The sequence below is a fragment of the Triticum dicoccoides genome, chromosome 3B (genome assembly GCF_002162155.2).
Source record: "Triticum dicoccoides isolate Atlit2015 ecotype Zavitan chromosome 3B, WEW_v2.0, whole genome shotgun sequence".
Classification (NCBI taxonomy): domain Eukaryota; kingdom Viridiplantae; phylum Streptophyta; class Magnoliopsida; order Poales; family Poaceae; genus Triticum; species Triticum dicoccoides.
In genome coordinates this window covers 103,465,474-103,489,417 of record NC_041385.1, presented here as the reverse complement: position 1 = coordinate 103,489,417, position 23,944 = coordinate 103,465,474, and the positions used below count along the sequence as shown (strand labels likewise).

The 23,944-nt window shown below is 47.8% G+C and overlaps 3 protein-coding genes across 3 annotated transcripts; 2 read left to right on the top strand and 1 right to left on the bottom strand.

Annotated features, from left to right (window-relative positions):
- Positions 1-363: 363 nt before the first annotated feature.
- Positions 364-1,477, bottom strand: LOC119275022 (probable NADPH:quinone oxidoreductase 1). The gene is made up of 2 exons (XM_037555793.1): positions 1,270-1,477; positions 364-1,164 (listed from the first exon to the last, which is right to left on the bottom strand). Exons 1-2 carry the CDS (start codon positions 1,373-1,375, stop codon positions 656-658), a joined length of 615 nt encoding a protein of 204 aa, XP_037411690.1. The 5' UTR covers positions 1,376-1,477; the 3' UTR covers positions 364-655.
- A 16,096-nt stretch (positions 1,478-17,573) lies between these two features.
- Positions 17,574-19,833, top strand: LOC119275021 (L-type lectin-domain containing receptor kinase SIT2-like). The gene has a single exon (XM_037555792.1). The coding sequence runs from the start codon at positions 17,660-17,662 to the stop codon at positions 19,676-19,678; it is 2,019 nt and encodes a 672-aa protein (XP_037411689.1). The 5' UTR covers positions 17,574-17,659; the 3' UTR covers positions 19,679-19,833.
- Positions 19,834-21,310: 1,477 nt separating this feature from the next.
- On the top strand, positions 21,311-23,637 carry LOC119275019 (L-type lectin-domain containing receptor kinase SIT2-like). Its single transcript, XM_037555791.1, has one exon. The coding sequence runs from the start codon at positions 21,355-21,357 to the stop codon at positions 23,374-23,376; it is 2,022 nt and encodes a 673-aa protein (XP_037411688.1). The 5' UTR covers positions 21,311-21,354; the 3' UTR covers positions 23,377-23,637.
- The last annotated feature ends 307 nt before the right edge of the window (positions 23,638-23,944 follow it).

The following is a 23,944-nucleotide window of genomic DNA, read 5'->3' as shown; positions in this document are numbered from 1 at the left end:
ATTGTTCGCGCGTTTTTTGTGTGGTGCCCCTTCGTGGGCCGAACTTACGACGGAGCATAACGGTTCGAATAGGGGAGGTACCCTACGTTTCAAATTTTTAGCCGGGCCGGCCGCATCTACACGACCCCACGGTGGCACCGCCCCTGCAAGTAGATCCACCGAAGATAAATGCTGATCGAATACTGCGGGATCTGACGGAGACACACCTTCACACGCCTTTCGATGATGTTATACGCATCACCGGTATGGGAGCTAGTTGAGGATTTTTTTATTCCACCTTCAGGGAGTCGTTGCGGTCGCCTCGTCTTTCTGCGAAGGACAAAAACACTAAACGTACAGAAAAGGACACCTGAAAACATCATATGTTTTGACAATATCAATTTCTTCAATAATTTTCTTTTGTTTTCTCAACATAGACGGGCGTGGTGCGCGCTCGCGTTCTAGTAGCAACGGTAAAACACATAAGCTTCCACACGTTAAACAGTACAGAACAATTCTTCGGCGATTTATTAGACAAAGTAGCACACACTTCCTAGGGGATTTCACGGAACCACGAATACTAGTGCACGGAGCTGAAGGAAAATGCAATGCAAATTAACCAGCAGGTACGGTATACGGTGCCAACTGCCAAGTAGTATCGTTGATCTTGAGTCAGTCACTCGTCCTTGTGTTTGAGCCTGAGCGCGAAGGCCTGGAGCGAGAGGAGAACCTTCTTGAGCCGCTCCCTGGTCACGGCGTCGATGAGGTTGCCCTCCTCGTCGAACTTGGGCGGGTCCGCGAACGCCCTGATGTGGAGCTCCGGCTTGTTGATGAAGTGGAGGTCGAGGAACACCCCGATCTGGCGGAGGTGGAGCGACGCCCTGGCCCCGCCGAAGTCGCCCCCCGCGCACACGATCGCCGCCGCCCTGTCCGCCCAGCAGTTGCGCTTGCCCCTGGACGCCCAGTCCAGCGCGTTCTTCAGGGAGGCGGTGACCGAGTAGTTGTACTCGGGCGAGGCGAAGAGGAAGCAGTCGGCGGCGCGGACCCTCTCGCGGAGCGCCTCGACGGCCGGCGGGAAGCCCTCGCCGCCGTCGGTCTCCAGGTCCGGGTTGACCATGGGCAGGCCGGAGATGTCCACGTGGTCGATGCGCAGCCCCGGGATGGACTCCTCGCACAGCTCCTCGGCTACATACATCGATCGTCATGCAAAGTATCAACAAGGCAAGTCAGCGGTGCAAGATCACAAAGCGAGCTAAGCAACCATGGTGATTGGTGAGGAATGGTGCGTACCGGCGCGGATGAGGCCGCGGTGCCATGAGTCCTTGCGGAGGGAGCCGCAGAAGGCGGCCACGCGGAGGGTGGGCTGTGCCATCGTCGACGCCGTCACGGATCCCATGATTCTTCTGTCTTGGGTCGCCCTGACACCGAGTCCCTGAGCTGAGAGTGGAGTGGCTGTGGGTACTGATCGATGTGGAGCTCAGGTGCTTGATGTCCTGTCTTGTCCTTGAGGAGGAGACGCAATAAATAGATGACTCGTTGGTCTTATCCAGGTCATCGTGAACGTCAGATGTTGGTTATATTTTATTTACACAAATTAAGAAGAGTATCTCCACACCGAGTCCCTGACCCTAGTAGTGGTGGAGTGTACGCGGAGCGTCATCGATGGCATCATATTTCTCATCATTAGCTGCCTAACCTACTGACAATATATAGTTAGCTGATACGCGCGAAATATTATATTGCCAACGAGTCAACCACCACGAGATTAAAGTTCCTTCACTTGTTATAACAAAAGATTAAAGTACACTCGAATCGAACGTGATAGCCACAGTAGCAGCCGGCACTAGGACTCCAGGAGCTGCGCATCGACCACGTGGACAGAAAAAACTAATCGCCCAAAGTTTAGCGCTGATCTTGCCTCGCAATCGATCATGGGCTTCGTGAGATTGTGAGCGTGTGCAGAAAATAATCGCCCAAAGTTTAGCGCTGACTGCCGAGGGAGCTTGGCGCTTCAGGCTCCCCCCTTTTTTTTCTACCGAGAATCGTCGATCGCTCCTCCCTTCCTTCGCTCGAGCAAATGAAGTCGTACGATCGCTTCACTGTCCAGCGTTTAAAACAGTAACCAGTTGACTTAGAAAATTAAATATGGATGTAAACAAATTACTATTTTGGAAGCAGTTCATGGATTTGAAAAAATCCCATGATTTAAAAAAAAACATAAACTAAAAAACGTACATGGATTTAAACAGTCATGGATTTCATGAAACTAAAAAAAAGTTTATGGATTTGAAAAAAGTTCATTGATTTTTTTAAAAGGTTCATCAAAATTTTAAAAAACTTCACGAAATAAATAAATTATCAATTTTGAAGAAACAAAGTTCACAAAATTAAAACAAGTTCACTGATTTTGAGAAAAAGATCACCAAATTTTAAAAATAATCATCAACTTTTACAAAAAACTGCACGAATTTAAGAAAAATGCTTGTACCGTTCAAAAAATTAATAATGGCATTAAAGTTCACGTATTTAAAAGTATGTTCATGTCTCCTAAAAATGTAAATGAAATGTAAGAAAAAGTCGCACAATTGTTTTATAAAAATTCATAACATATAAAAGCATATTCGTGTGATTTGAAATAAATGTCCATAGCACTTTAAAATTTCATAAAAAATAAAACAATTTGTAAATCAAGTATTCATTAGATGTAAAAAATGGGATTTTTTCAAATCCATGAATATAAAAGGATTATAAAACTTCATGAATTTGAAAGAAAAAACAAAGTGGACGTTGAAAGATAAATAAAAAGAGAAACAAATATAAAAATAAAATAAACCTGATAAAAACAAAAAATAGGAAAAGAAAAACAGAGGAAAACCTTTCTGAAACCCAAGGGAAGGTTCCAAAACCAGCCCAATCTCTAGATAGAAAGTTCCAAAAACCCCATGAAATAGGCGAGCGCTACATGCTAGTCCTCTACCTGGCTATGATCGGCTTCTGGTTGCAAGAGGTGAATGCTACATTTGCATCGCAATAGGTGTTATATAACATTTGACAGCAAATGGACCGGAATATCGGCTGTATTTTTTTTCTTTGACTAGGAATGCAACGGGGACATATATATTATACGGTTCAACATCATTTATGGCTAATACATATTTGTAGAGATTCGACGTGATTGATTCCTTTTTGTAATATTTAATGGGCAGAATATTTGTAATATTAAAATTTCAAAAATATGAAAGTTTTTTAAATTTGTAAACATTATTGGGATTTGGTGATTTTTTAAAAGAAACCTGAAAATAAGAAAAAAAAGAAAGAAAACAATAAACCTGGAAAGAAACCAGTAAACAAACAACAGAAGAAAAAAAAGGGCAGCACGGTGCATGTAGCTCCCGCTTGTGCAGGGTCCGGGGAAGGGTTCGACTACTTTGGGTCTATAGTACGCAGCCTTTCCCTACATTTCTGTAAGAGGCTGTTTTCAGGATTTGAACCTGTGACCTCATGGTCACAAGGCAGCAGCTTTACCGCTGCGCCAACGCTCCCTTCTAACAACAGAAGAAAGATAAAACAGAACGAAGAAGGTTTCCAAAACCGGGATCTCTGTAGTACTCCCTTCGATCCAAAGTAAATGTTGTGGTTTTAGTTTAAATTAGTACTTTGATAGCTTTGTTAGTACCCCTTCCGTCCAAAAGAAGTGTCTCAACCTTAGTATAATTTTATACTAAAGGTAATTGTCGTGGAAATATCACGTCAGATGTCCTAACGAAAGGACTTAGTCGTGGAGCCATCGCAACGAGATTAGCTTGAAGGGTTTAAACCGGACAAGGGACACGAGAGTTTTATACTAGTTCGGCCCCTTACGATGAAGGTAAAAGCCTACGTCTAGTTGTGATGGAATTACTTGGGTTCCGATGACCAGGGAGCGAATACGCTTTGCATGAGCCTCGAGTTGTTGTTTCTTGTCCCTGAACCGCCACCGGGTCGTCCCTATATATACACAGGTTGACGCCCGACCGGTTTACAGAGTCCCGAGACTGGCTCATACAAGTGTCCGGCTCGGTCTCTCCCTTTCCCTAACTTACAACACAAGTTATACAATTATGGCAGTTTACAACTATAGGCCCTAATCCGCCTTTGGGCTCTGGGCCTCTAAGCTTTACCAATAAGGCGCCATCTTCTTTGTCTTCATGGGCTTCAATATAGATGAGCGTGAACCGGCCCCTCCTGGAAGGTTTACACTCAGTAGTTATATTCTCAACATTAGGCCCAGATTGATTTGGACCTGTTCATGTCAATCTTCAATACTTAGAAAAATTCCGTGAACATCTTCTTACGATCCTCGTAAACCGCCATGATGTCTTCTTCCTGTAAACTTTAGTAAACCGCCATGACGTCATCTTCTAAAACTGTAGTAAATCGTTATGACGTCATCTTTGTATAAAAAGATTCCCTTCATTAATTAACTTTCGAAGATCGAGGCGACAGCTGCGCTCCATTTTACCGCTTCGGCTCCTCGATTCTCGCGCTTGCCTACTTTATCCATTCGCCTTATAAATAGGCTCCGGGGTCCTTCACATTTTCCCCTTCCGCACTTCTTCTTCTTCCTCTCACCGCTCAAGCCCGACAGCTCCGCCGCCGCCGTCGACCTTGAAGCTCTGCCTCATCCCTGGCCACTGCATCAACCTGAACGCACCAGAGACCCACTGCTCTCCTCTGCTGCTCCTGTGAATCCGGTAAGCCCTTCTTCCTCCACCCTAGATCTGCATTAGGGTTTCGGTACTCGGCTATGTTCATTAGTATTCATCTGTGCTCTTTACTTTGTCCTTGCTATCTTATTGAATATAGATCAATCTTGACCTGTTTCTTCTGCGGCCGAAGTTTTTAGTTTATTTTGCCTCCGCATAATATCTTTAAAACCACGAACAAATCTCATCTGGCTCCTTGCTGTTCTGCTGTTGCCATTGTTAGGGCTCAAAAAAATTTCTTTACTAGGCCGCGGTAGATCCAAAATTATAATAGCATCTTGCGAAACCTGTTTCTGCAACACTTAATAGATTTCAGATCTGCTTCTTCCGTTATAGGCAGTTTAACCTTTAGAATTTTGATAATCCGCCAGGTACCATTAGCCCTCACATAAACCGTCAATATTGCCTGAACGTGAATATCCGGTTTAACATATATGCTGCGATGAAATCCCCCGGTTTGACACCGGTTTGTGTATACTCCCTCCATTTTTGTATACAAGGCCACAAACCCATATTGCAGGTACCAAGGTAAAATTAATGGCTACTTAAACCAATGTTACAAACTAGTCTTTTCTCCTTGCTTGACGTGTTAATTAATGTGTATTTTTCTCTCCGATGCACAACAAGACAACTCTCTCACTCCTTGTTGGTTGATTAATACGGTGCATGCAAATCAATCTTCTCACTCTTGCATGCATGCATGAGGTATTAATGTCTTCGGTTGCTAGTACGAGGCAAACCTCATCAATTTTACATCGATTTGTGTTAGTGGCCTTGTATAGCTGCAAATTGTAATTTTGATAGTGGCCTTGTATACAAAAATGGAGGGAGTATCAATCTTGAATCGTAAACCGTCATTTGTACTTCCCTTACAGTTTGTCAGCAAAAATGGCCAAACAATTTGCTTCTTGCAATTGGGTTCGTTCCCGGATCAAAGAAGAGCAGCTTAATGGGTATGTTCTGACTGGCGCTTTACCCAAGAAAGAGGTCATTCATTGGCGAGTCCCTGGCCCTGAGTGCCCTCCTGAACCTCAAGATGGAGAAGTGGTTGTATTTATGCAGCATCTAGACCGGGGATTTAGCCCTCCCGGATCAAAAAATTTCCGGGATGTGCTTGCCAACTTTCAGCTCCATCCTCAAGATATTGGACCAAATTCTGTGTCCAACCTTTGCAACTTCCAAGTGTTCTGTGAAGTTTATCTGCAAGAGAAGCCAACAGTTGAACTTTTCAGAGATTTCTTCCATTTGAACCACCGTACAGAATTTTGTGATGGCCCCAATACTGAACTTGGCGGAGTGTCGATTCAAAAGAGGAAACAAGTAGATTTTCCTCATGCCAAACATCACAGCCACCCCAAAGACTGGAATCAAACATGGTTCTATTGCCGGAACACCGCTCCGGATGATGAAAATCCTCTGCCGGGTTACCGTCCTAACCGACTCAGCAATGGACATCCACTACCTCAGCGGCTTACTGCCAAGGAACGACAAACTTACGCGCCACAGCTTGCTAAGCTCCGGGCTCTTCTAGCAAACGGTTTGACTGGCATTGATCTTGTCCGTTGTTGGGTCTCTTGGGGTATCCTGCCCTTAAGCCGCCGCACCAACTTAATGCATGAATATACCGGGAATGTCAACGATCCTCAACGGCATACTAACATACCGATGACTGACGAGGAAGTCACTGAGTCGGTAAAGAAGATGCTGGATGAACCGATCTCGGAATGTTGCAAGACCGGACTGACACCTTTTTACGCCTCCAACAAACCGCAGTCTGTAAGAATTTATCCTTTTGCTTTTTAATCCGTCTCCCCTTTAACTTTTTCCTGATAACCTTTTGTTTATTTTTACAGGCCAAAGATCCATTCTGGAAGAGAAAGCCTCAAGACAAAACGGCAAAGGCTCAAGACAAACGGGTGAGGGCTCTTCGTGCCAAGAGCAAGGTCACAAAGAGGCCAGCCAAGAAGAAAACCGCCGAGTCCTCTGATCCGCCCGAAGATGTCGATGACTCGGAACAAGAGGTAGAACTTGACTCCCTTGGTTCATTTTTCGTACACCTTATTGACAATGACTATTATCAGGATGATGCGGAAGCCAGCCGTGCTGACCATGTAGAGGTAATCTCCCTTTCCTCCGATTCAGATCATGTGCCGGTTCAAAAACTTCGCCGTGTAGTTCGGAAAGTAAAACACTCACATCCTCTTGCTCATTTAGATCCACAATTTTCTTTGAAGACACAACAACATGAAGGTCATCGCACAACCCGGCACAGTGGCCAGCAAGTCACTTCCTCCGGTTTACCAGACACCCCAAACTGGAAGCGTCGTCCAGACGTTTATTGCTCTTCTAATAAACCTTATCCCTTGGCGGGTTGCTTCCAATACCCACTTAATCCGTCTGATTCGAATTATCAGGTGACTTCCAATTCTTCATCTGGCGACTCATCAACCACCCAAATGCCTCCCCTCAAGACCGTCCCTAGGTAAGATACTGACTCTTTAGTTTTGCCTTCTTGCGCCGGTTTACCAACTAACCTCTGTTTAATATTGCAGCGCCAAAGCCCGACTGAGCAAGAAAGCAAAAAACCAATGTCCCCACTGATGAGGTTGAACCGGAGAGGACCTCCGAAGGTGCTGGTGGAGATGCTGACATCGCTATGGATGACCCTGTCCCACAAGGTCAGAACACTGATGTTGATCCGCCGGAAGCTGACCCGGCTACTCATGTTGATCCATCAAGCACGCAAGCCAATCCTCCAAGTCCAGCTACTGATCCGCCTAGCCCGGCCAGAACCTTAGATAAACCGACGAGCCCAAATGCAGCAACTGATGATGTTGTGATTACTGGGTTTGGCCACACTTCTCCTGGCAACCCTGTCGCTTTGTCCAAGCATAGTGCCAAGGTGGAAGCTGCTGTTGTGGAGAAAGGCAAATGGAAGACTAACTTGACAAGCTATGCTCATCTCAGTGCTCAGGAGCTCCATTCCGGATTTCTAAACCGCCTGTTCACAAGTCGTGACTATGAGGCCGGCTTAGTCAACATGATGAAGGAGCGCTATGAGGTAACTTCCAACACACTGCAAATTTTCTTGTACTGTATATCAACTCCATTGTAGCCCCCAAGGGTCGGTTTGTCTCTTCAAGATGAACCGGGACTTTGAGATAAAAAAGACTTCAACTGTGTAGACCCCAAGGGTCGGGTTATCTTATCAAGATGAACCGGGACTTTATATTCAAAACTTTGTCCTTGTTGAATTCCTTTGACTTTGATTTTCTGATCAAATACACATTAGCCCCCAAGTGCGAAGATTAATACTTGTATTGAGCCTTGGGACTTTAAATAGCCAGAAAATAAGCAATCCGCATTAGCCCTCAAGTGCCAACTGTATAACTGGTTATATGCTTGGGACTTTGAGAAAAATATTAACATCTTCATCATTTGACTGTGTAGGCTGACATAAGCAACAAAGATTCCCAAATTGCCGATCTTCAAGAAAATATCAAGGCCCAGCAAGCCGAAACCTCCAAGGCCATAAATGAACTGAAGGATGCTTTAATTGCAATGGAGCAATTAAAGGGTGATTTCAAAAACGAGCGGGCTGTTTGGGAAAACGAGAAGGCTGCTGTGTTAAAGCGGGTTGAAGATGCCGAATCAGCTCTTAAACCGGTGACGGAAGAACTATTTGGGCTAAAGCATCAAGTCAATGCTATGACTTCTGCAATATTTGGTAATTACACTTTGCAGAAGTGTTGCTTAAACATCTTTGAAATTGCCGGTTTAACATCAAATTTGTAAACCGTTACAGGTAGTCGTGTTGCTCATCTGGGGTCGGATATGCGGATGAAGTTGAAAGCTGCTTACACGTTGATAGAACAACTGTATACCGGCGCTTAGCGAGTCATCTGTGCATCCTCATACAACAAACCGGCACCCGTCTTGATCAAAGATACGCTGGCCAAATTATCTATGACCCCAGCCCAGATGGAAGAGGTAAAGCGGTCTGCTGCAAGAGCTGGCGCTTTAACAGCCCTGACTCGGGCCAAAGCATGGATTGCTGATCTTGATCCGGCAGATATCGCAAAGGGCTATCCTGGTCAACAAGAGGACGGATCAGACTTTGATAATGAAGCCCTCAAAGCTTTGACAAAAGAGATGCGCCCACTGGCAAGCCAATTGGCTGAGGAGGTTGACTTGTCTGTCTATCGGTCCAGCTATGACACACACAACAAATGGGTTGACGCAGCTGTGAAAGAAACAGAGAATCTAATCCCTCCAATCCGTAAGCACACCTATGCCCCTGACATTGAACTGTCCAACCTTATAAGCAACGAAGCTGTCTTTCAAGCCTTAACCAGGATTGATTGGACCACCCTTAACTTCCAGCCACTAGGTGAGGAAGAGGAGGTTGAACCGACACCAGAAGATCCATCAACCTCACGTCAACCGGGTGACGAGGCGTAATCCGACAACTGGCTTAATTCCCACAGACTGTTCTGTGCAACAAACAATCATTATTTTGGGCATCAAAACGCCTTGTAATAGGCTAGTTGAAATACTGTGCTCTGCTGCCATTGTGCACTACCACATGACGTTGTGTGATCCGCCATGATTATTGCTATGCTTGCTTATATTCCTTGATAATTTTATGCAATCCTTATATCTGCATGAGAAAAGTTGTCCTGGCGGTTTACCGCCGGACGGGTCATAATGCCCAATACAAAGCCTGGTAGATAACCAAGGCTGTAAAAATATCAAAAATAGATCATACCTGTGATATGAAATCATGTTGGTGGCTTACCAACTTGATTGTAGTAAGGGTAAGAACCCAAATCTTGAGTATTGATAACTCCCACCATGCAGTGCTGGTGTATATAATAGGTCATACCAGGTTGTGATGAACACCGGATGATCACTCTAGCGACATGTAGTCAAAGCCAGACCGGGTTATAAAACACCGGTATAATAATGAATATGGTCTGACAGCTTGTAGCTGAAAACCAAGCCGGGTTAATAAACATCGGGTTAGTATGATGACTGATAGCCATGCCGGGTCAATGGACACCGGTTTAACATAAAGTTTTACCAAAGGATAAAAACTTGACAAAGGCAAATAAAAACCGTGTAGTCGAGGCTTTTCAAGGGCTACCAGGCCCAAATTCGAGGCTTTTCATGGGCTGCCAGACCGCTGAGTTAAACCATTTTGCAAAGCCTTTCAAGACGGGCCTCCAACTAACCAATCGTTGTTTTAACTTTGACAAGTTCAGGGTCTGTAAAAGATTGACTTGTCAAACGTTCGGCGTGTCATGCCAGGATTACCTGGATAGGAGTGGCTTACTTGATAAAGGCAGGTTAACCCGGTTTTTTAGGTGAATACACCATGCTTCCAAGCCGTGCTTGATATCATATTACAAGGGTCCTTTCAAGCTCTTTGTTGCATTGCACAAAGAGCCCCCAAGTAACTTTGTGAGCGGTGCTCAATGGGTGCCTATGTTTCAGCTGTGCATAGCATCCAAACTCTCTTTGGCCCTTTGGGTGTGAAGCTCCCAAGCTGTATTGTGGCATGATAGCCAGTTTAACAGGTAGAACTCCGCTTTGTCAGCTGAAGCCCCCATGTAATCAAAAGATATTTGAAGAAAACAGCAGAGGCCCTGCTTATAGCAAGGAGGCCGATGTATTATATTGATCATAATATATACATTGTCAAAGTATGTACATAAGAGGAGCCTATGGCTCAGGTGTAGTAAGGCCGAAGGAGAGCTATGTTCCATGGCCGTCGGGTCTCCTCCTCAGATTTGCGTGAGTCTGCGTGCTCTCGAACATCAATGAGGTAGTATGATCCGTTGTGCAGATTCTTGCTGACCACAAAGGGTCCTTCCCAAGGTGGGGATAACTTGTGCATATCGGTCTGATCCTGGATGAGCCGGAGCACTAAATCGCCTTCTTGAAAGGTTCTTGTTTTAACCCGGCGGCTGTGATAACGCCACAGGTCTTGCTGATAAACTGCCGAACGAGCCAAAGCCATGTCCCGTTTCTCATCTAACAGGTCCATTACCTCCTGGCGTGCTTGCTCATTGTCTGCTTCAACATAATTGGCAACCCGGGGCGAGTCATGACGAATATCACTTGGGAGCACCGCCTCTGTGCCGTAAACCATGAAGAAAGGCGTGTAACCCGTTGATCGATTAGGGGTGGTGTTAATACTTCATAACACAGAAGGTAATTCTTCCACCCAACAACCCGGCGTCCTCATCAAAGGAACCATAAGCTGGGGCTTGATGCCCTTTAAGATTTCCTGATTCGCTCTCTCTGCTTGTCCGTTGGACTGAGGGTGTGCCACTGATGACACATCAAGCCGGATATGCTCTCTTTGACAGAAGTCCTCCATCTCACCTTTTGAAAGGTTCGTGCCATTAACCGTGATAATGTTGTGTGGAAAACCAAAGCGGAAGATCACCTTCTTAATGAATTGAACCGCCGTGGCTGCGTAACACTTGCTTACGGGCTCCGCTTCAACCCACTTAGTAAATTTGTCAACCAACACCAACAGGTGGGTCTTCTTATCCTTGGACCGCTTAAAAGGACCCACCATGTCAAGCCCCCAAGTAGCAAACGGCCAAGTGATTGGAATCATCCGTAGCTCTTGAGCCGGAACATGAGCTCGGCGTGAAAACTTCTGACAAGCGTCACCGCTTTACCAGGTCCTCAGTATCAGCATGAGCCGTCAACCAGTAGAAACCATGACGAAAAGCTTTAGCAACCAAGGATTTTGAACCGGCATGGTGACCACAATCTCCTTCGTGGATCTCACGCAAAATCTCTTGGCCCTCTTTAGGAGAAACACAACGTTGGAACACGCCTGAAACACTTCAGCGATGCAACTCGCCATTGTGAATAACCATGGACTTTGACCGCCGTATTATCTGCCTGGCCAGAACTTCATCTTCTGGTAACTCACCTCGGTTCATATATGCTAGATATGGAACCGTCCAATCCGGAATTACATGTAAAGCGGCAACCAACTGTGCCTCCGGATCAGGAATAGCCAAATCCTCCTCTGTAGGAAACTTTACAGACGGGTTATGCAGGATATCCAGAAAGGTATTGGGCGGCACCGGTTTAAGCTGAGACCCTAGCCGGCTTAAAGCATCTACTGCTTTGTTTTTGCGCCGATCAATGTGCTCAACCTGATAACCCTTGAAGTGACCAGCCACAACATCCACCTCTCGTCTGTAAGCCGCCATGAGTGGATCCTTAGAATCCCAAGTGCCAGAAACTTGTTAAGCCACTAGATCAGAGTCTCCGAAGCATCATACCCGGCTTAAATTCATTTCCTTAGCCACACGGAGACCGTGGAGTAAGTCCTCGTACTCAGCTGCATTGTTAGTACAAGGAAACATTAAGCGGAGAACATAACGAATTTTATCACCTCGAGGGGAAGTAAGGACAACTCCAGCCCCCGAGCCCTCCAATTGCCTGGACCCATCAAAGCGGATAGTCCAGTATGTGTTATCCGGTTTGTCTTCCGGTGCCTGCAACTCTGTCCAGTCATTGATGAAATCCACAAGAGCATGAGACTTGATGGCTGTGCGAGGCATGTATTTCAAACTGTGTGGTCCAAGCTCAATAGCCCACTTAGCAACCCGACCAGTTGCCTCCCTGTTCTGGATTATATCCCCCAAAGCGGAACTGACCACTATGATGGGATGGCCCTAAAAGTACTGTTTAAGCTTCCGACTTGCCATGAAAACCCCATACACTAGCTTCTGCCAATGCGGATATCTTTGCTTTGACTCAATTAGCACCTCACTGATATAATAAACCGGCCTTTGAACCGGATATTCCTTCCCAGCCTCCTTGCGTTCCACCATAATGGCTATGCTGACAGCCCGAGCATTAGCAGCCATGTATAATAATAGCGGCTCCTTATCAACCGAAGCAGCAAGAACCGGCGGTTCAACCAACTGTCTCTTCAAATCCTCAAACGCCGCATTAGCTGCGTCACTCCAGACAAAAGTGTTTGTTTTCTTCAACATCTGATACAGAGGGATCGCCTTCTCTCCCAAGCGGCTGAAAAACCGGCTTAGGGCTGCAATTCGACCCGCCAGACGCTGGACGTCATTGATACACGCCGGTTTAGCCAAGGATGTAATCTCTTTGATCTTTTCCGGAGTAGCCTCAATGCCTCTGTTTGACACCAGAAAGCCTAAGAGCTTGCCTGTCGGAACACCAAAAACACACTTGTCCGGATTGAGCATCATCTTATAAACCCGAAGATTGTCAAAGGTCTCTTTGAGATCATCTATCAATGTATCCTTCTTCCTGGATTTTACTACAATGTCATCCACATAGGCATGAACATTGCGCCCAATCTGAGTATGAAGACAATTCTGCACATAGTGCTGATAAGTCGCCTGGGCACTCTTGAGCCCAAAGGGCATAGAAACATAGCAGAAGGCTCCAAAGGGAGTGATGAAGGCTGTCTTCTCTTGGTCCTTAACTGCCATTTTGATCTGATGATAACCAGAATAAGCATCCAAGAAACTCAAACGCTCGCAACCCGCCGTCGCATCAATGATCTGATCAATACGCGGGAGAGCAAAAGGATCTGTCGAACAAGCTTTGTTCAAGTCTGTGTAGTCCACACACATGCGCCAAGTGCCGTTTTTCTTAAGAACCAGCACCGGATTAGCCAACCACTCAGGGTGAAACACTTCGACGATGAACCCAACAGCCAACATCCGTGCTACCTCCTCACCAATGGCCTTGTGTCTTTCCTCGTTGAAGAGGCGAAGAAACTGCTTGACCGGTTTAAACTTGGGATCAATATTGAGAGTGTGCTCAGCGAGTTCCCTCAGTACACCTGGCATGTCAGAAGGCTTCCATGCAAAAATGTCCCGGTTCTCACGGATGAACTCGATGAGCGCGCTTTCCTATTTCGGATCCAGATTGGTGCTGATACTAAACTGTTTGGATGAATCGCCAGGAACGAAATCAACAAGTTTAGTCTCATCAGCCGGTTTGAACTTCAGGGTCGGGTCATGCTCAGTGGTGGGTTTCTTCAGAGGGGTCATGTCTGCCGGATCAACATTGTCTTTGTAGAACTTCAACTCCTCTGTTGCACAAACCGACTCAGCATAAGCCGCATCACCCTCCTCGCAGTCCAAAGCGATCTTACGACTCCCATGCACCATGATGGTCCCCTTATGACCCGGCATTTTAAGCTGTAAATAAATATAGCAGGGCCTTGCCATGAACTTCGCGTAAGCCGGCCGTCCAAACAGGGCGTGATATGGGCTCTGGATTTTCACCACTTCAAAGGTCAATGTTTCAGACCTGGAATCATGCTCATCACCAAACACAACCTCCAAAGCTATCTTGCCAATAGGATATGTCGATTTACCTGGTACTACACCGTGGAAAACAGTGTTCCGCGGTTTAAGATTCTTATCCGTCAACCCCATGCGGCGGAAGGTTTCATAATACAGGATGCTGATACTGCTCCCTCCATCCATGAGCACCTTGGTGAATTTATAACCTCCCACCTGAGGTGCACCACTAAAGCCAGATGACCCGGATTGTCAACCCGGGGCGGATGATCCTCTCTGCTCCACACAATGGGCTGCTCGGACCAACGTAAGTAACAGGGTACTGCCGGTTCAACAGCATTAACTGCCCTCTTGTGAAGCTTCTGATCGCGCTTACACAAGCTAGCGGTAAAAACATGATACTGCCCGCCATTCAACTGCTTTGGGTGACTCTGAAAACCTGATTGCTGCTGATTCCCCTGATTGTTCTGTTGGTTGTTACCACCTTGGTTGTTTCGGTTGCCCTGATTATTCTGAAATCCAGAGTTTGACCCGCCGCCACCATGAAAACCTGGACCTGAACCGCTAGACGGACCCTGATCATACCGGAAGAGATCAGAGTTTTTGAATTCCTTCATAATGAAACAATCCTTCCAGAGATGTGTTGCTGGAACCTCCTTTGTCCCGTGCTTTGGGTAGGGCTGGTTTAACAGACGCTCCAGATTCATACCTCCACCGTGCTGGGACGGTTTACCCTTACGACGCTGCATATTGCCCTGCACATTGGTGTTAGCCACAAAATCCAAATTATCCGCTATGTGCTTACCATTGTTCCCATGGCTCCCTTGGTTGTGCTGCTGTCCCTTCGCACCGTCGTTCTTCTTTCCCTTCTCCAGTTTCTCCTCGTCAGAATCGGGATCCTTGGTATTATCAGAATCGTCATACTTAACCAAGGCTGCCATAAGCGTTCCCATGTCATTGCAGTGGCGTTTGAGCCGTCACAACTTCATCTTCAGTGACTTAAACCGACAATTCCGCTCCAATGTTACAATCGCCGTGTCAGCATTGATGCGGTCTGACAAATGCAGGAAACCTGGTGCACCCAATGAGTTGTTGACTCGTTCTCTCCTTGAACACAGGCATCTAGATCCACAATGGACATAGGTTGTTTGCATGTATCCTTGAAATTCGCTATAAACCGGGTCTTCAATTGGTCCCATGACCCGATGGAGTTGGCGGATAGGCTCTTTAACCAAGTGCGGGTTGTCCCTTCCAACATCATGGTGAAGTATTTTCTACATGCCGCTTCATCCACATCCAACATCTCCATTGCCATATCATAACTTTCAACCCACGCCTCGGGAGGTTGATCGGCGGTATAATTAGGCACTTTACGCGGACCCTTGAAATCCTTGGGCAGCCGCACATTACGGAGAGCCGGGATGAGACACGACACTCCCTAGGAGGTGAAGGCAAGTCCTCTTTCCACTGACGCCGCTGGTTGAACCGGGGCGGGTTGACGATGACCCGCGTGCTGTGCTGCTAATGCGGCCTCCCTTCGCGCTCTGCAATTATTCACTACGTCCTGAGCATTTGCACCCCACGCGCCGGATTAGGCCCTTGAGGGGCATTATGACGCCGCGCGCTGCTTGATACCTCCTGTTCGTCCATGCGCCTGCTATAACTCTTGCTCAGACGGGGGTTGAATGGATTCTGTCTCGGCTATAGAAATAAGCATGTTGTTGCATAACAGCGGTTTGAAGAAGATCCCTGGCCCGTTGCGTCTCAACCGCCGCCAGCGAATTACCCTCCATCGGAATAGCTGCTAGGCGAGGTACCGCAGCAATCATGTTATCCAAAGGGCTAGAAAAATGACCCGGTGGTGTCGATATGTATTGCGGTGGGTTATCCGTTTGTCGAGGTGGGTCCTTTATCCGTGGTTGATCCGGCGCTGCCCCAGGTGCTTTGGTCTGGTTTACCGCTGCCGGACTACTTGGCCAGGCCCCCAGCGTATTGAAGAGATTCAATCCTTCGTAGACCGGCGACAGACGAGACTGGTACTTCCTTCGCAGCACTTCATTTGACGCGTTCTGATCCAACATAAGCCGGTAATTCTGCGCCTGGATCTGTTGTGACTGGGCATCAAAGCGGCCCATTCCTCAACCATCCTAACTTCCTCAGCTGCCAGGTCCTCCTTGGCTTGTGTTATCTGGTCCTTTAGCTTGGTAACCTCCGCATTATGCCGATCCTGCGTCTCCGGGGTGACTGCCGTGGTTAACAAGGTCGCCAGGCATCCAACAAACCGGAAAGAACTTGAGCCGGTCGGCACGCAGGGCCTCCTGCCGCGGCTGCTGACCCGGACATCATTGCTGCTGTGGATGAAGACTACAAGGTGGGCTGTGTTCCGGCTTTGAAGACTACAACCCAGTTCGGCGGTTCAAAGGGGTCCGGAATACTGTTGCCGTCGGAATAGTCCCCAATCCAGCCGTCTTGCAATTGGTACATCGACTCGGTTTCACCAGTGGATGACTCGCCATCTGAGTAGATGGTCGTCTCACCATCGGACATCGGTTCAGATCCCGCACCATGGATGAATCCTACGAATGCACGCTTCATGGCAGGCTGAACCCGGGTAGGACTCGCACGCTGAACCGTCTCGACGAGGTCGGTGGAGATGTCCGGCTCAGGGCCCGGTTCGCCGATCTTGCCGATGAAAACGTGAATTCCGTCAAAGGGGACCCGGTACCCATACTCGATTGAGCCGGCCTCGGGGCCTCATCCTGCGTCGTCGATGTAGAGCTTGCCGCGATGACTCTTGGTCATCCGGCCAACCGCGTATCCCTTGAGTCCTTCAAAGCTGTCCTTCAAGAACTCAAAACCATCGTGCGATAGCCCCACGGTGGGCGCCAACTGTCGTGGAAATATCACGTCAGATGTCCTAACGAAAGGACTTAGTCGTGGAGCCATCGCAACGAGATTAGCTTAAAAGGGTTAAACCGGACAAGGGACACGAGAGTTTTATACTACTCCGGCCCCTTACGATGAAGGTAAAAGCCTACATCTAGTTGTGATGGAATTACTTGGGTTTCGATGACCAGGGAGCGAATACGCTTTGCCTGAGTCTCGAGTTGTTGTTTTTTGTCCCTGAACCGCCGCCGGGTCGTCCCTATATATACACAGGTTGACGCCCGGCCGCTTTACAGAGTCCCGAGACCGGCTCATACAAGTGTCCGGCTCGGTCTCTTCCTTTCCTAACTTACAACACAAGTTATACAATTATGGCGGTTTACAACTATAGGCCCTAATCCGCCTTTGGGCTCGGGGCCTCTAAGCTTTACCAATAAGACGCCATCTTCTTTGTCTTCATGGGCTTCAATATAGATGAACGTGAACCGGCCCCTCCTGAACGGTTTACACTCAGTAGTTATATCCTCAACAGTAATACAAAGTTAAAACACTTATTTTAAAAAGGAGTACTTTGTTAGTAGCTAATAAAATGGGCTGGCAGGTTCGCTCGACTCCAGCACAAACATTTGGCTTCATAGCAGCGTACACACACATAACATGAGTAGTCCTTAGGGGTCTTCTACAAGACTACAACAGACCAGCTCACCTTCGCCGTCCTCCACCATGAATAGTGTGCTCATGCTTGTCCGCCTCCTCTTCCTAATTTGCCTTATTCTAGCAGCCAGCACCACCGGTGAGGCCGATGGCCAGCTCGCCTACTCCGGTTTCACCGGCGCCAACCTCACCCTCGACGGCGCGGCCACGGTGACCCCAGACGGCCTCCTGGAGCTCACCAACGGCACGGACCAGCAGAAGGGCCACGCCTTCTACCCGACTCCGGTGCGCTTCGCCGGGTCTCCCGGCGGTGCGGTGCAGTCCTTCTCCGCCTCCTTCGTGTTCGCCATCCAGTCCATCTACACGGACCTGAGCGCCCACGGCATGGCCTTCGTGGTGGCGTCGAGCACCAACTTCTCGTCCGCTCTGCCCGGACAGCTCCTGGGCCTCACCGACATCCAGAACAACGGCAACGGCAGCAACCACTTCTTCGCCGTGGAGCTCGACACCATCCAGAACAAAGAGTTCGACGACCTCAACGCGAACCACGCCGGGGCCAACGTCAACGGCCTCAGGTCGCTGCAGTCCTACTACGCCGGCTACTTCGATGACGAGGACGGTAACTTCCGCAACCTGAGCCTGATTAGCCGTGAGGCCATGCAGGTGTGGGTGGATTACGATCACAGGGTTGCACAAATCACCGTCACCATGGCTCCCATCAACGTACGCAGACCAGCAAAGCCGTTGTTCACGGCCACCCACAACCTCACGACCGCGGTGACAGACGTGGCATACGTCGGGTTCTCCTCGGCCACCGGCACGATCAACGTGCGGCACTATGTGCTTGGCTGGAGCTTCGCCATGAACGGCCCAGCTCCGGCCATCGACATCGCCAAGCTACCAAAGCTTCCGCGCATGGGGCCGAAGCCACGATCCAAGGTGCTGGACATAGTTTTGCCAATAGCATCCGGAGTGTTCGTCCTCACCTTGGGCGCCATTGTTCTGCTGGTGCTACAGAGACGTTTCCGGTACGCCGAGCTGCGAGAAGATTGGGAGGTCGAGTTCGGTCCACAGCGGTTCTCGTACAAGGATCTGTACCGTGCAACGGAAGGTTTCAGCGACACGCACCTGCTAGGAATTGGAGGATTCGGGAGGGTGTACAAGGGCATCCTTCCAGTGTCTACTAGAATGGAGGTTGCTGTGAAGAAGGTTGCACACGACTCCAAGCAGGGCATCAAGGAATTCATCTCGGAGGTTGTGAGCATAGGACGTCTTCAACACCGCAATCTTGCGCCATTGCTTGGCTACTGCCGACAGAAAGGTGAATTGTTTCTGGTGTACGAGTACATGCCAAACGGGAGCGTTGACAAGTACTTGCACGGCAGAGAAGGCAAACCCATTTTGAATTGGGCTCAGAGGTGGCACATCATCAAAGGCATTGCATCATGCTTGGTCTACCTTCATGAAGAGTGGGAGAAAGCGGTCATCCACCGCGACATCAAAGCTAGTAACGTACTCCTCGATGGTGACATGAACGGAAGACTCGGCGACTTTGGCCTCGCAAGGTTGTACGACCACGACGCTGACCCGCAAACCACACATGTGGTGGGAACCATAGGATACCTTGCTCCCGAGCTTGGGCATACCAGCAAAGCAACCCCTCTTACTGACGTGTTTGCTTTTGGGGTGTTTGTTCTTGAAGTTGCCTGTGGGCAAAGGCCAGTAAATCCAAATTTAGAGGACAGCCAAGTATTGTTGGTCGAATCGGTGGTCGACCAGTGGAACAAGGGATCGCTCCTTGATGCCGTGGATAAGCAGCTTGGGGGCAACTACAACGCCGATGAGGCATGTGTGGCTCTAAAGCTAGGCCTACTATGCTCTCACCCATTCGCCAATGCAAGGCCTACTATGCGGCAGGTGTTGCAGTACCTTGACGGGGACATGCCATTGCCAGAGATGTCACCGACGGATTTGAGTTTTCAGATGATGACCATAATGCAGAACGAAGGATTTGACCAGTTCATCATGACATATCCTTCATCAACAGTGAGTATTGACAGCACATCCGTCCTTACAGTTGGGAGGTGAATTGCATGATCCTCACTGTGATACGTGACTGAGTCATTGTGTCTTCTTAGTGCCTGGTTAATTCGAGCTTTGTGTTCTTTTTGCTTATCACTTTTGTACGATGTAATGGATGTTTGATACTCTAATCTTAACAAATATGATGTGTGCACCTCTGATGCAGAGGCGGGGTAAAACCGTCATTTTGAAGAAGAAAAAAGCTATATCCTTCATTACACCAACATACAAGTGCATACATAATGTAAAGAAAAACATATGCATATATCAAGTATACTTGTTAGCAAAATACATGTATTTATTGGCCAGAATTATATGTACAACACATATAATTACTGCCCTTCTGACTAATTCTAAAAAATGAATATTTGGTCATATTTTATTCAAAATAACTAGCTTAGTTTCTTTGTTAAAAGATCCAACAAATATGGCTTTCTATAGATTGAGGTGATGACATTTGGTACATTTTTACAATAACAGGGATATATTAATAGCAAGAAGATACCACTTATATCCGGCCTCTGCATCAACACAATATCGAAAGCTAGACAAGATACTGAGAATGAACAAAACCAAATTATTAAAAATTTAAAAAAATTGCATGGCTCACGCATCAACACGCAACAAAACCAACCACGGACTTTGGCAACACAGACATGGAATCTTGAAACCACCTCACAAAGTTGATTTCATCCAATGCTAGTCTTAGTGGACCGACCCATCTCTCTCCTCCCTCTGCTTTCACATTTTTCCTCCCATACTTTACCCAAAACTGCAGCCATGCTACCGGGTCGCCATGGGTTAGCCACAGAGAGAGAAATAGCTGTCGCGGTAGACTTTAGACTTTTATCAGAGACAACCTATTCCGCAGGCACCCATTTGACTCTACAAACAACACATCCATCAGTCTGGGAGCATCCAACCCGACATGGAGACGTGCGCGAGGTAGGTGTCCACGGTGTAGCGATGGCCCGGTCCTTGGTGTTGTGCGGATGTGGATGCCCTTATTGTAGAGGATGAAGAAAACTCTAGGCCATATTTACTTGTGCGGTGCATGCCTACCCCGGACCACCTCAGGTTGAGCACAAAAGTCCAACACATGTACACTCCGGTACTTGGCCTATGCAGACCGCTAGCTAGAGAACGACGGCGGGATTGACGATGACGAATCATGCATACCCAGTCGTTGAAGAGGACTATTCAGACTTATCACCAACAGAAGTGCCAACAGAAAGATGTACTAGTGTACACATGCTATTCTACTTTCTGGTTTGATATTCTACTTTCGGAGTCGGAGGGGGAACTGTAACCACGTGTGTACGTGCTGCCTAGTGGTTGCCGTCTGAATCAGTCTGATTTAGACAATTCCGGAAATATGTTCAGACTTCAGCGTCGATCGGGAGACGAACTTTCAGTATCTAAGGAAGAAAATTGAACCTGTTGGACCAGCTTCCCGTTCGATTGCACCCGCAGATGGTGATGTATCCTCTCTTGCGAGTTAGCAAAATTACTGAATTTTATGGATTTAACTCTCAGTAGTACTAGTACATCGGTCGCGAAAATCATGGGCAGTTGTTTGCTACTGACGGGCGCACATACAGCAGTACTACTTAGATAGCCACACCGGTAGTTGTTTATCAACAACAAAATATCATAATCTTTTCCTTGCCAGTGCTCGAGACATGGCTCCGAGGGAGCACATCTTCTTCCTCCTACACGCCATTCCACTCCTCTTCCTTCTTCACCTTGCTGCATCCACAACCAGCAACGACAGTTTCAGCTTCCTATACAATGGCTTCTCGGGTGTCAACCTCACCCTCGACGGCAACGCCAACGTCACACCGGATGGGCTCCTCGAGCTCACCAACGACACCATCAACCTCGGCCACGCCTTCTACCCGACCCCGCTGAGCCTGCGCGGGTCGCCCAACGGCACGGTGCGGTCCTTCTCCCTCAGCTTCGCGTTCGCCATCCTCTCCGTCCACGAGGGCATCAGTGCCGACGGCATGGCCTTCTTCGTCGCCCCCACCAAGAACCTCTCCAACACGTGGGCGCAGTACATGGGCCTCCTCAACAGCGGCAACAACGGCAACGCCAGCAACCACATGTTCGCCGTCGAGCTCGACACCACCCAGAACGAGGAGTTCCAAGACATGGACAACAACCACGTCGGCATCGACATCAACAGCCTCACCTCCTTGCAGGCCTACCGCACCGGGTACTACGATGAAGGGAGCGGATCCTTCAACAACCTGACCCTTATCAGTGGCAAGGCGATGCAGGTATGGGCTGACTATGATGGGGAGTCCACGCAGATCAACGTGTTCTTGGCTCCTCTCGGATTCGCTAAGCCGGAGAGGCCACTGCTTTCGTCCCCCTATAACCTCTCCACAGTTCTGAGAGAACCATCGTACATCGGCTTCGCAGCCACAACCGGCGCAATCAGCACAATCCACTGCGTTCTCGGCTGGAGCTTTGCCATTAATGGCCCTGCTCCTGCCATTGACACATCCAAGCTCCCAAAGCTACCACGTCTTGGTCCAGAGCCGCGCTCCAAGGTCCTGGAGATCACCCTGCCTATTGCCACGGCCATGTTCGTCCTTGTAGTGGGAACTGTTATCATTCTGGTTGTTCGCAAAAGATTCAGGTACAGGGAGCTGCGGGAAGACTGGGAGGTTGATTTCGGGCCACATCGGTTCTCCTTCAAGGACCTGTTCCATGCAACCGAAGGGTTCAAGGAAAAGAACCTGCTTGGTGTGGGCGGGTTCGGCAAGGTATACAAAGGGACACTCCGAAAGTCCAAACTGAAAGTGGCGGTGAAGAGAGTGTCTCACGAGTCAAGGCAAGGGATGAAGGAGTTCATCGCGGAGGTTGTCAGTATCGGCCGGCTCAGACACCGCAACCTTGTGCCCCTGCTTGGTTATTGCCGACGTAAAGGTGAACTTCTTTTGGTTTATGACTACATGTCAAATGGTAGCCTCAATCAGTATCTGTACTGTGAAGATGGCAAGCCATCACTGAATTGGGAGGAGAGGTTCCATATTATCAAGGGCGTCGCATTCGGCTTGTTCTACCTTCACGAGAAGTGGGAGAAAGTTGTCATACACCGAGACGTTAAGCCGAGCAACGTGCTTCTGGACAGTGAAATGAATGCAAGACTAGGTGACTTTGGTCTCTCAAGGCTGTACGACCATGGCACTGATCCACAAACCACACATATGGTTGGAACCATGGGATACCTGGCGCCTGAGTACGTCCACACGGGCAAGGCATCCACTCTGACAGACATGTTTGCATTCGGCATATTTCTCCTTGAGGTCACTTCTGGGCAGAGGCCTATCAAGCAGAACCCATTTGGCAACAAACATACATTGGTTGACTGGGTTATAGAGCGCTGGCACAACGGATCGCTCATGGAGACTGTGGATCCGAGACTGCGGGGTGACTACAACATCGATGATGCATCTTTGGTGCTGAAGCTAGGGCTTCTATGCTCGCACCCTTTTACTAGCGCAAGGCCCACAATGCGACATGCCATGCAGTACCTCGAAGGTGATACACCACTCCCAGAGCTAACACCAGCACATTTCAGCTTCACTATGCAGGCCTTGACGCAAAACAGAGGATTGGAATCACCAAATGTGCAGTATCCTCAGTTATTGACGAGTTTTGCCACTTTTTCCAGCCTCTCAGGAGGAAGATAACACATGCATATACGGTGTTTGGTGTTATTGTGTCTCTTCAGATGTTAAAATATCTGCTTTCTTTCTTGCGTATTTAGTCTGGATAGATACTATATTCTAATGTATTCGAACGCTAGCTAGGGAGTATATCAAAGATTTACTTCACTTCAAATGTTACTCTGGATGTCTATGTTCAGCTTAATTACTCATGGAGTTAATTAATCAATCTTCTGTATCTTCTACATGGTTCCAGTCTGAATGTAGTACATGTGAATTCATGAATTTTACACGAAGTTTCTGTTTGTGCTTGTTTGGAATTCCTCTGAGAAACAACGAGGGTTCACTAACTGAATGGATTACATCGGCTTGTAAGTTGTCTGTAACATCATGGCCTTTGGGTCAGTTTGAGTACTATATATAGGTGGCAGTGGCGTAGCTTAAAAGAAATCTTAGGAGGGGCGAAGCTACAACTTATTAGGACTGCCCCAAATCGTACGGATTGAATTAATTGTACTTCAAGTGTCGATCTTGTGTACCATAAACTTTGCAATTCTACAAAAGGGTCTGCGTAAGGCCTGCTTCAAATCTG

Coding starts and splice junctions, on each gene's coding strand:
- LOC119275022 (XM_037555793.1), bottom strand. CDS start 1,375: ATGGGATCCGTGACGGCGTCGACGATGGCACAGCCCACCCTCCGCGTG. Junction 1,165..1,269: donor CCGCGGCCTCATCCGCGCCG/GTACGCACCATT, acceptor CGATGTATGTAG/CCGAGGAGCTGTGCGAGGAG.
- LOC119275021 (XM_037555792.1), top strand. CDS start 17,660: ATGAATAGTGTGCTCATGCTTGTCCGCCTCCTCTTCCTAATTTGCCTT.
- LOC119275019 (XM_037555791.1), top strand. CDS start 21,355: ATGGCTCCGAGGGAGCACATCTTCTTCCTCCTACACGCCATTCCACTC.